The sequence below is a fragment of the Phalacrocorax aristotelis genome, chromosome 9 (assembly GCF_949628215.1).
Source record: "Phalacrocorax aristotelis chromosome 9, bGulAri2.1, whole genome shotgun sequence".
NCBI classification, from domain to species: Eukaryota; Metazoa; Chordata; class Aves; order Suliformes; family Phalacrocoracidae; genus Phalacrocorax; species Phalacrocorax aristotelis.
The window spans coordinates 7,721,399-7,733,637 of NC_134284.1; the positions used below are offsets into that span (position 1 = coordinate 7,721,399).

The 12,239-nt window shown below is 42.2% G+C and overlaps 1 protein-coding gene across 1 annotated transcript in view; it reads left to right on the plus strand.

The window, feature by feature from the left end:
• The first annotated feature begins 433 nt into the window (after window positions 1-433).
• The window catches only part of SCFD1 (sec1 family domain containing 1), a 52,892-nt gene continuing 41,086 nt past the window's right edge, over window positions 434-12,239 (plus strand). Inside the window, exons 1-6 of the mRNA XM_075103272.1 lie at window positions 434-539; window positions 4,790-4,860; window positions 5,627-5,715; window positions 6,715-6,805; window positions 7,627-7,749; window positions 8,985-9,072. Of these exons, the coding sequence (XP_074959373.1) occupies window positions 509-539; window positions 4,790-4,860; window positions 5,627-5,715; window positions 6,715-6,805; window positions 7,627-7,749; window positions 8,985-9,072 (493 nt within the window). The 5' untranslated portion in view covers window positions 434-508. The remainder of the gene's footprint in view (window positions 540-4,789; window positions 4,861-5,626; window positions 5,716-6,714; window positions 6,806-7,626; window positions 7,750-8,984; window positions 9,073-12,239) is intronic.

A 12,239-nucleotide genomic window follows, 5' to 3' on the forward strand; every position in this document is an offset into this window, starting at 1 on the left:
TGTAGCCAGCTGCCTCCTTTTGGAGCATCAGTCCTTCTGAGGTAGTTACCGAAGTGCCCCAGAGCTGCTCGGGTTATGCTTATGCTATTTTCCAGGGACTGTTTCCGTTCTCTCTTCCTGAAAATTCAGTCTGAGAGTAGAGTAAAAACTGTTAATGCGACTTTCTGCTCGGGGAAAAAGGTGGAGAAGAGCAGCATCAGACCCTTGTCTGAAAGGTCTGAACCTGTTCTTCCGTGTTCTCAGCTGGGGCGAAGCACAGGCCCAAATTTTAAATCCTAAAACGCAGTTTATTGAGCACAGCCTTCCCCCCCCGCCCCGAACGGGGGCTGGCTGTAGGCCCCCGGGAGCTGCCGCCGCGGCCGGGGGTGGGGGACGGCGCCGGCAGCGCCCGCGCAAGTCCGGCCCGGGCCCGCCTCCCGCCGGCGGCCGGGCCGCCACGTCCTCCGGCGGCTGCGTACGCGGCGGTGGGCGGGGCGGGGCGCCGCGGCCGGGCTGGCGCGGCAGGAAGATGGCGGCCGGTATCCGGGAGAAGCAGACAGGTGAGCCGCTTCCCGCCGTCTCCGTCCCTCGGCGCGGCAGCTGCGCTCCCCGGGGCTCGGGGAGGGAGGAGGCAAGGCCGGCCGCACCCCGCGGCCGGGGGCTCCTGCCTGCCCCCGTCGCCCTTTCCCCCAGCGGGTCCCCGGGACGGGATGCGGGCGCCTCCGCGCCGCCTCGCCTCCTCCGACGGATTCGCGTCCCCTCGCCCGGGTTGGGTCTCCTGGCAGCGGGACGGCGGCCTTCTCCCTCCTCGTACCCCCAGCGGAGGGGCTGGGGCGCCCCTCAGCTGCCTCGGCAGCGGCGGGCCGGGGACGTGGGGGTCTGTGGGCCTCCGGGCGCAGCTCTTGCCGGGGGTCTCGGCCCCGCTGTGGGGCACAGGGCGGCCGGTGCGCCTGCCCGGGCGGCGCCGGGGCCCGGGAGACGCGGCCGCCGCCGCGCTGTGGAAATCGCCTCCGGGCAGAGGCTTGCGCGGGCCGGGACGTGAGTGGTGCCCTCCCTCCTCCCGGGGCCGCGGGAGCGCGGGTGCTCGCCCTCCGTTTCAGCTTCCTTTCTGCCCGTGGCAGGGATCAACGGGAAGTGTCGTGTAATGGTGAAACGGCCAAGCTTCTGTTGTGGTGCTCCTGTTAGGGCGGCGCAGGTGCCTCGGAGTGTGTCCTGACCCGCAAGACATGAGAATACGAGATTAACGACTACAACTGGTTATGCAGGAGGTTTTCTGTGGGTAAAGGGCTAGTTATTCAGTCCCCCCTTACACATTACTACAAGTTCATAACTGACTCGTTCTTCTCTGTCTTGATGCTGCCTTGTGGAGCCTTGGGCCACCCTTTTGAACATACTCCTAAAGTGTAGAGCATGTTAACTCCATAGTCCTCTACTTCCCTTGCTTACCGAAGTTTCTGTCAGTAGATTGAGCTGTAATCTTGTCACCTTCTCCTTGGTAACTGCAGTATCTTTCTGGTGGTATAGAGGGTTCTGGGTGCATTTATTTAATGTGAAATGGCTGAAATTATCTGCCTAAGAATCTGAGTTTCTGTGCAGACCTTAAATATTGACTTGTATTCTCCATCTTCTTTTTGTACCAGAAGTCTACTTTCTGTAATCTCATTCCTGTGGCCATCTACCATTAATAATGCTATTTGGTGTTCCTTTGCAATCCTTTACTTCTCTTGTCTTTTCTGATAAAGTCCACTGCCTTTGAGCCCTTATTCTGTACAGCTTTATTCTTTTCTGTTGTGCTTCACCTTGTTACTTGATTATTTCAGTCAGCCTTTACCACTGAGTCCATGTTTTCCTCCATTGGGGGAGGTTATTTGCAAAGAAGTAGATTGAACAAAGATACTCAGAAAAAGGAGATGATTTATTATCATTTAGTGTTTGTATTACCATGTACATGCACCATCTGTTGTGACCTTTATCCTGGTTCATAACCAGTCAAAGCATATAATTGTGCAAGCACAGTAAAAACCTGATCTTTGCCCCAGAGAGTATTCAGCCCAAACAAAAATGAAATGGCAATATAAATACAAAAAAGAAACCCGGAGGCTTGCTGAATGTTTGTCATGATTGTGGCAGCACATCACTAGTCTGATTGCTGTCTTCCTTAGTAGAGAGCTTATGCTGAGTTTTAACTTAAATGGTAAACTCTACAAAGCAGCTGCTTCAGATCCAGTAATACCAAAATACATAACCATGCAGCTTTATACAGATTGCTCGTGTGGCTGAAACATATGGAAGGTGTCACTGGCAGCGAGGGAGCGAAGGTTCCAGGAGCAGTCTGTAATCAGCTCTCAGGATTGCTCCGTGGTTTAAAAAAAAAAAAAAAAAAAAAAAAGAGAAAAAAAGAAGTGTTAAGGAAGTGAAGGGCTGGATTCCAGGGGGACCCAGCACTCACTGCTAACTTGCTTCCTCCCATGGTCAAGTTTCACTGCAGGTAATGAGATTTGAAAAGACAGTACACAGGAGAAGGAGGAGGCAGGAACAGCTGCGAAGGAGGACTTTAGAAACGTTGTCTGGGCATGGATGGATGGCGTTAGGAAAGCCAAAGTTCAGCTGGAGTTGAGACTTGCAGCAGATGCCAAGACACATGAGAAGAGCTTATGCTGCGATATTAGTACTGAAAATATGAATAAGGAAAAATGTTGGATCATTGCTAAATGGAGCTAGTCATTTAGTCATTTGGAGTCAATCATGGAGTGAATCCTCTTGGCAAATATTTCTCATCACATGAAGGAGAAGGCAAGCATGGCTTATGTATGGTAAATCGTGCCTGACCAGCCTGATTGCCTTCAGTGATAAACTGACTGGATTTGTAGGCAACAGGAGAGCAGAGTATGTAATTTACCTGGACTTCAGCAGGCTTTGACATTGTATTCTTATTTCCAAGTTAGGATGTTGTGTGCTGGAGGTATAGGCAAGTAAAGTAAAAAAATGGTTGGTTGGTCAGGCTTCGAGGGTTGTGGTTAATCAGATGTACTATACCTGGAGGCTGGTAATAACTGGAGCATGCCATGGGTCTGTCCTGTGACCTGTCCTGTTTAAAATCTCTATCAGTGACCTGGAGGAAGTGTCAAAGTGCATGCTCATTAAGTGTGCAGGTGACAGCAAACTAGGGGAATTGTTTAATGTGCTCAAGGGCAGAGCTGCCGCTCAGGGGGACCGAGATGGGCAAGAGGAATGGGCCGACGGGGACCTGATGAAATTCAGCAATGACAAATGTAAATTCCTGCACCTGGAAAGGAGAAACCTCTTGCAGTGTACAGGCAACAGTGCAGGGGACTGGCAGACTGGAGACCACCTCTGCCAAAAAGACCTGCGAGGGCTATCGCTTGACAGCAAGGTGAACGTTAGCCCACAGTGTGCCCCCACAGAGCAGCGTCCTGAGCCACATCCACAGGTTCACAGCCAGTAGGTCGAGGGGATTGATTATCCCTCTGCTACTCAGCCCTAGGAGACCACATCTAGATACCATGTCCAGTTTGTGGCTACCAGTGCAGGAAGGGTGTTCAGCGAAGGGCTACCAAGACAGTCAGGGGCTGGAGCACTTGCCCTGCGTGGGTGAGGCTGCAGGACTGGGACTTGTTCAGCCTGGAGAATAGGCATCTTTGCGGGGGGACCTAACAGCAGCTCCCCAGTACCTACGGAGATGGTACCTGAGATCCTTGGGATGGTGTATGGCAGGAGGGTGAGGAACAACAGGCATAAATTGAAGCGAGATATTCAAACTGGGTATAAGGAAAAACTTTCTCACCACAGGGGCAGTCAGTGCCACAGGTTGCGTGGAGTGTTTGTGGCATCTCCATCCCTGGAGGTTTTCAAGACTTGTGTGGATAAATTCCTGAGCATCCTGGCCTGGCCTCACAAGTAACCCTGCTTGAGCTGGGGACTGGAGATCTCCTGAGGTCCCTTCCAGCCTGAGCTGTCCTGTGATACTGTAAAGCCCAGGGGAACTACACTGAGTAAGCTCACAAGCCTCATTCAGCTGAAAAGTTAGAAGTTAATCATTTCTGCTGCTCTCCATTTATGAGCAAATTGGTGTATGTTGCCCTGACTTCTGAAAGGTTTTCTTCTTTGCAAAGGTTTGTGATGATTTTGCTCCTAAGTTTGAAGTGAATAGCCACTAACTTACACTGATGCAAATAGTATTTCGTTAGAGGTAGGTGAAGGAATCTGCTTTGGTTTCTGTGTTGAATGAGAAGTTAAATGAACACTCATTCCGGTTTCAGAGAGTTTTCGTGCTGCAGATTAGGGGTATTTTTGTACCCCTTAAAGCAGCAATTTCTTCCAGTGAGTTCTGAAAATGTTTCAAAATGTGTATCAATTTTAGTCAGGTGAAAAGGTATTTTTTGCTTGTGTATATACTGTTGGTCCTGTGGCATAGGAAAAGCAGATCAGGGGAATGAAACAAACTCATTCCTGCTGTACAGAATGCATCTTCAGGAAGATACTGGAATTATTTTTAAGGCAAACTGTGACAGAACGTAGCCTGTGTAACTAAGGAGAGAGATCCTTTCTTCATGTTTTGGGACTTGCTGCTTTTCCTTTTGCCGTGTGTTCCAGGGACCATAAATTCTAACTGACATGTGCCACTTGTCAGTCAAAGCTGCACAAAGATGATGAAAATATGACTTGTTGCATCTATATTTTATGATGGTTTTCCTCTCAAATGAAACGTATAATCAAAACCTGGTAATGTGTTTAATCTCTATCTTTAAAGTGTAAAGAGAGTAAAGCATTATTCTGCTTTATTTTCCAGTGGCTTTGAAACGCATGCTGAACTTCAATGTTCCTCCTGTTAAAAACAGCACAGGAGAACCAGTATGGAAGGTAAGAGCTATTTGATCAAGAATAGGAGGATTTTATAGTGTTCAAAAAAAGTTCAGATTTTCAAATTTTAGCTAACTCTAGTATCTCCTCTGTGTTCTTAACTTGTACAAAATAAATTTTCCTGTGTGTTATGAATATACAGAATTCAGTATCAGAATTGCTGAGAAAAATAATATTTGAGATATTGGCTGCTTGAAGACCCAATGACTGATTCTTCAGGCAATATTTTAATGAGCAACTGAGGAGGATATTTTTGGAATATACTTAGGTTCTGTTGGCAGAAACGTACCTGATACTCGCAGAGTCAGAAAGAAGCCCATAGAAAGGGAAGAACTATTGACAGCGTTAAATTTAGGACAACTGAGCCCAAGCAACCTTTGTTAGCTTTAAAAAGTAATTTGTGAGAAGTTTTTGCTGCTACAAAGCATAAATTCTGTCTCTTCCTCCATTCTATTGTCTTTTTTTTTGCTAGTTCCTTTTTTTCCTCTCCACTTCTTTTGGTGTTCCTCCCAAATGCAGTCAGAGGAATTCTGCACCTACAATAACAAATTTATGATAGCAGATTCCTGTTTGACACGTTCCAGGAGGTGGAAGCGATGAATTTATTTCCCTCTATCATTAATTTTTTTTTTTTTTTTTGCATTAGTAAGCACAACGGAAGTCCATAACAGATTAATGATGCATTATAAATGGGTAAATGTTTAGCACTTTTCAGGTTAGATTAGCGCTTTTCACCACTTTGTAAAAAGATGTGTATCTATTTCAGGTTCTCATTTATGACAGATTTGGCCAAGATATAATCTCACCTTTGCTGTCAGTGAAGGAGCTGAGAGATATGGGGATCACTTTGCACCTGTAAGTACAAAACATCGGGATTTTTTTTCCAAAAGAACTTTATTATTCCTCCAAAATCACAAACAAAACATTGAAAATCATTTTATGAATAACTACTGAAATAAAGATTATACTCTCACTGGTTTCTGAAATCAGGTTGTATTGTTCAGAATCAGGGAATGGAAAGGTCATTCCAAACACTGCTCAGTAAGACTTCTTACTAAGTAGAGGAGGCCCTCGCTGGAAAATAAGAATTATCCAACAGGTGTTTTGGGGAATCTGTCTGTAAAATTGTCTCTGTATTCATATATCTTAAAATTATTTTGACACAAACTGCTTCATGGGACTGTGCATATTCTCTGCTTGTCATTTTGCCCATAGATTTTAATTGTCTCTTGTCAAAAGTACAGAATCTTGAAGTTTTATTTTAACAGATTTCCCATTTCTCTTTCTCCAGATTTCATTTATTTAGTTCACTGTCATTCCTTAACTGTGGTAGTAGTCATGGAGGATCCTTGAAGATACGTTTATTTTTTTCAAAAGTTTATTAACTTTTACTAAGTGAAGGCTAGAAATGGAAACAGAGTTTAACACACTGACATATCGGCAGAAATGTGAAACGTGTAAGCACCTTGCCTGTCTTTGTTTTAATGAGCAGGAAAGGCAAGTTTAATAGTATGAGACAGGCAGGTTTTGCTGTCTCGACAACTACTGATAATTGGTATATGAACTCTGTGGATGCAGTGTTTTGCCTTCCTCTGGATGGATTAATCTATTTTAGAAGATTTGTGAAGCCTTTTCTCAAGATTTGGGTAAACTTATATTAATATATTCAGCCAAAAATTATACAAATAAAATTTTGCTATTTTTTCATGTTTTATTCTTGTTAAAATCCAGCTAAATATAGGGAGAAATTGAAGGAAATTAAAAGTGTCTGTTTAAATAAATAATTTCTTTAACTTTTATAATTTTACACAATCAGATGAGGAACACGTTAGAGATGTATTTTTTTCCTTTCAGGCTTTTGCATTCAGATCGGGATGCTATTCCAGATGTTCCAGCTGTTTATTTCGTAATGCCAACAGAAGAAAATATTGACAGAATGTGCCAGGTAACTTGCATGCTTAATGTTTCAGATAAGTAGATGCAACAGAAGTAGAGCGAAGTAATCTGCACTCACCAGAGTGTGACCGTTCTATATCTAGTTCTTGTGCGTGTCTGAACATCTTTGCTTGCACTTTTTATACATTAGCACATATTTGTCATAAAAATATTACCCAAATTTTTTACACGCAAAACTTCAGTTTTCCAGAAAGTAGAAGGGTAAATATGTCTTCTGTGTTTCAGAGAGAGAGATTTGGGAGTGAAAAGACAAGAGGCAGTGGGCACAAATCAAAATGTAGGCAATTCTATTTAAACGTAAGAAAAAGCTGTTCTAATGAGGATGGCCAAAGGCTAGAACAGATTGCCTGGACAGTTTGTGGAGTCTCCATCCTTGGAGATGTTCAAAACTCAGCTGGACACAATCCTGTGGCACTTGCTCTGTTTGACTCTGCTTTGAGCAGGGGGTTGGGCTAGACTAACCTCAGTTTTTCATCATCTGGGAGGAACTGATGGAAGGTTGACATCTTCATCAAAAGAAGGAAGAAGAGCAAAGGGTACTTCTGGTCAGCGATGAGGTGTGGAGTAGTAGTTGCTATCTGGTAGCTTAAATTTCATTTCCTGGTTTTTGCAGTTCTCTGTTAGGTTAGTTACATCTAGCTATGCAGTCAAAACACTGCGTACAGGGCTGTGTGAACAGACAGCTAAGCAATTCCAAAAGTTTAGTTTGTGGAGAATTGGAACACCACATAGTAAAAGTAAAAATGTTTCTTAATTAGAAATACATTAGTACTTATTCAGGAAAAAGGCTGTGGTTTTCCTTCCTTTTAGGATCTTCGAAACCAGCTTTATGAATCTTATTATTTAAACTTTATTTCTGCCATTTCAAGAAGTAAACTGGAAGATATTGCAAATGCTGCCATAGGTGCTAATGCAGTAACTCAAGTGGCAAAGGTAAGAAAATCCTCCAGTCTCTAATGTTAAAGATGCTACCATAACAGGTGTTATTGCATTCTTACATGGCCACTTCGGTGCCATACACAGCTTTTCTGACCGAATCATGCAAAAAATAGATGTTTAGCTAGATACAATGTGAGGCATAGATTTAAGGGGGGGGGGCGGAGGGGAGGGGAAGGGAATCCATAGTCATCTCAGTAATGCAGCTTAGTAGTATACTTCAGCTTAGTCAAAGGTCCCAGGGTTGCAAGACCTTTGTGCTAAATGATAGGATGGGAAATACAATAGTTTTGGAGTACTCACAATCTCATCAGCTCAGTGAGTGCATCCAGTGCCTATAAAATGGGGTTGAGTTTTTAGCTCCTAAATACACAAAAAGTGCAGTATGAGTGCAGTTGTCATTTTAAATAGGCAGTGTACTGCAGAGGTGGATGTTTCGTACACACACACTGTTACTCAGTACACTCCTATACCTTCATGATTTAAAGGCAGGTGTCAGGTATGTACCCTCTTATTTATGTTGAAAGCCTGTACCAAAACCTGCAAATTATTAACTAATTATTTTCATATATGCTTAAATACATTCACTTTTTCTCACTCCTATTGGGGAGCACTACGGGCATGAGAGAAAGAAACTTGTGAAATGAAATGAAAACTGCTAGTATTGTTTAGGCCTTAGGTCTTCAGCAAGAGTAAACTGGTGTAGCACTGTGAGCAAACTTTCTTAAATATATTTTTCTGTTGTGATGTCCCATTAATTGTTTATGCTATCGAGAGGTTTAATTTTTTCCTGAATGTACAGGAATGAACAATTAGAATTTGTGAGCTATAGTCTCTCGTTGTGTAGATATTGCCCTCTTTCCCCTTTCCTGCCTGAGAGCTCAGCACTGTTTATGTTGTAGTCCTTCATATTAATGAAAAATAAACCTATAATATTATAATGTCCTCCATATGTGTTTTTTCAGTGATGACTGGCTACTAAAAATTCATTCACAGAAATATTTCAAGTTGGATTGTTTTAGCGCTTTTCAAGTGCTCTGATGTTTTGTGTTATCACTCAGTCCTTACACAGTCTTTTTAATTCATACATTATATCTTGCATTTCTTTCTTTTAATAGGTAGTTCTGTAAAAGGTTCAAAAAGAAGTAGCAAATCACAGATAGTTTTGTTTGTTTTGGGGTTTTTTTGTGCTTCATTCTGGACTGTTCTGACCATTTTTCCTTGGTTTCTAGGTGTTTGATCAATATCTTAATTTTATTACTTTAGAAGATGACATGTTCGTATTATGTAACCAAAACAAAGAACTTGTTTCATATCGTGGTAAGTAAAATTTGTATAAAATTATACCAGAATGTCTAAAGTTGAAATTTACTTTGAAGTTGGAGCTAATACCAATCAGTGCTTTTATTTTGCTTTGATCTGCTAGAATTCAGGATAATCTGTTAGATGTGTACTTTAAAGTCATTACAGAAACTGCTCTTAGATATTAATTTCAGCATTTTTACTACACGGCTATTGTAATATTGAAAAATAAGTATTTTTAAATAACAAATTTAGTGAAGCAAAACTGATTATAGACATATATGGATAGTAGGGCTTATTATACATGGAATAATATAGGAAATATAGGAGAAATTTAATGTTTACACATGCAGATAGGCGCTGTGGGTGGCTGCTGTGTTAGGTACCACTATGCATTCAGTCATAATCCCTTCTACAGTTCTTGAGGAATTATATAGTTTGTTTCTTTGTGAATTGTCAGTTGGGAAATTACTGTAAGGAATGCAAAGCAAGAAGGATGACTTTAACTGATAGAGTTTCTTGTATCTTCTAGACAGTGACCAGTTGGTACCCGCTTTTCTTATTTAAGACATGAAAACATGGGGGTGTGCAAGGGGAGGTGGTTAGGATTAGGGTCTGGAGTAACGCAGGAAAGAATCTGGGAAAGGGCATTCTAGAAAATACGAAATGCTGATTGCTTCTGCGAGCATGTGAGCCAAGCATGTCAGTTTCTTGGTAAAATCTCAGAGTTGCAAGAAGTCAGCCTCATGGAACTCTATTTTTCTTTTTGGGACTTCTGTTGGACCTGTTTTGGAACCTAGCAGGAAAGCCAAGTGGCTGCCTTAGGTCAGTTACTTCTACAGCTGTGGTGCCACGGCAGCTCAAGACAACGTATTCTAGTTGTCATAATTGTCCACATGGTGCTCCCCTGACCCATTCAATATGCTAAATCAACAGAGAACTATCACTCTACCTCTCCCGCCCCTCTTACTCAAATAGCTAACTATTACAGGGTGGATTGTCTTGCTGCCCCTGCTGTAGTTTCCCTCATCTTCTCCTCCTTTTACATCAGAACCAGTAATCTTGGAGCTGCAGAGTGTTTTTTCAGTTGAAAATACCATAGAAAATACCAGCTCATTTGTGTAACCTACAAATCCAGTGCAAGGGAAGCAGAAGTGTGTGAGTCAGAGACAAGATAGACCTTTTTTAGCAGCAGCTCCTCATTGCTTTAGTGTAGTTACAGTGTCTACAGAGTGTGACACAGTTAATTCTGGATTTATTTGGATGCACAGAATATTCACTAGTGACCAAGTAGCGATGAGAAGTCTCTGTATCCCTGCATTTAGCAATGAAATTTTTCTCCTCTCTTGCCCAATTTCCAAAGTCAGTACCTTTCTTTTAAACTGGATCCATAATACTGAGTTCTGTTTCATGCTGGGGATTGATTCCATTGTCAGAATGAAGGGCGTTTTTGTTTGAAAAGCAGACTCACATGAGTTTAAGACTTCTAGTAATAATTGGTTTGTGATGTGTTTGTGTGTATGTAAAGATACTTGACTGGCTCTCATAAGATTCCTGCTAGCTAACAAGGAATTTGGATTAAAATGACTGAAAATGTTTCACACCCATCAGTTTCGATGTGGTTCATTTTCCCCTCTTGGGCTGCTGAAATTTGCCACATGACACGTGGCTTCACACTGTGTTTAAACCAACCTAGACGTGGGTTGTTTCCAAAAGCTGATCGAACAGAAATCTAATCTCCCATAGTGTTTAGTTTTCCATTAGAGCGCTGAGGGAATCCATCGCTCTGTGTGAATTCTAGATCTGGCACGTGCAGGGGTGAAGAAGGTCTTTTTTTGCCTTTGGAGAGTAACCCTAGCAGGAAATGGCCAGTTTGTATATAGTTTCATAATCTACATAAGTCAATGTAAATCTGATGGTGATGAAGGATGGCTGCTGTTGTTGCAGCAGTACTGCCATCTGTGGGCATGCATGAGGCTGAATGGGTGAACTAAGAACAGATATAAGAAAAAAGGTTAGTTTTCAGTTTTCTGATTTTGTGGCTGTATGACTGTGTTTACAGAGAGGTAATGTCAGGACAAATAAGCATGGTAACATTCTTCAGTTATGGAAAAGGCTTTCACAGCCAGAAAGGAGATAACACATTCTTTCTGTCCATGTAGTAATAATGGAGAAGAAGTGGTAAGCTTAAATTGCAGCAAGAAAGTTTCTGGTCAGATACTAGGAGCACTTTCTAACATAACAGATAGTGAAATATTATAATAGATTACCTATAAACGTTATGGCATTTTCATGGCTGGAAGGCTCTGGGAATTGCTTTAGACACAGAAATAACATAGGTTTAACTCATCTTTGGGCAACAGGACTGACTAGGTAATCCCACAGGCTCCCTTCGATTCTGTTTTTCGATGACTCTGTAGAAGGAAGAGTAAATGGATTATATAGGTATAAAGTCAACATTCCTGGCATCCTGTTTGATGCTATGATGCTTCTTTACCAAATTTGGATCAGTTTTTTAAAACAACAAGTAAATGTAGAAGACCTAAGCTTACTTTTCCGTAATAGGTGCACCCGCATAAGCTTGTTACAGTGGAGGCAGAGGAATATATAGAAATCATGATAGATTCTACTGAAAGATTATTAATGGAGTTTCTCAAAGATTGACCTAAGGAGCAGTAATATTGAATATTTGTGTTGATTGCTATGGTACAAAAAAGAGGAATGTGCTCATAAAATGTGCACGTTACACAAAATTAGAAGGCACTGACAGTATGCAGATTATTGGAACATCATAAATGAGTACGTTAAACATAATAATAGGGAGGGAATTAAATTTTAAAACTGAGGAAGACAAGGGAGTAAAAATAAGATTATTTGCCCACTCTAAGCTGGCAGACCATTAAGTGGAGATAACTACAGAATGATAGTTGCAGTTAATGTCAAAGCTTTGCCGTTATAGAAGAATACAGATATTGGGAACAGTCTGCCTTTCTTGGTGCTGATATTTCAAAAACTTGAACTCAGAATAAAAAAAATGCTGAGGGGGGCACTTCTAATGCTGCTGTCATCCTAGCAGCCTAGTAAAAAGTTTGACTTACTAAATATAGCTGCTGATAGAAATTGCTAATATAATCCATCTCTCTAAAGTTCTTAGAGGGCAAAAGCTGCGGGGGAAAAAAGCCCCT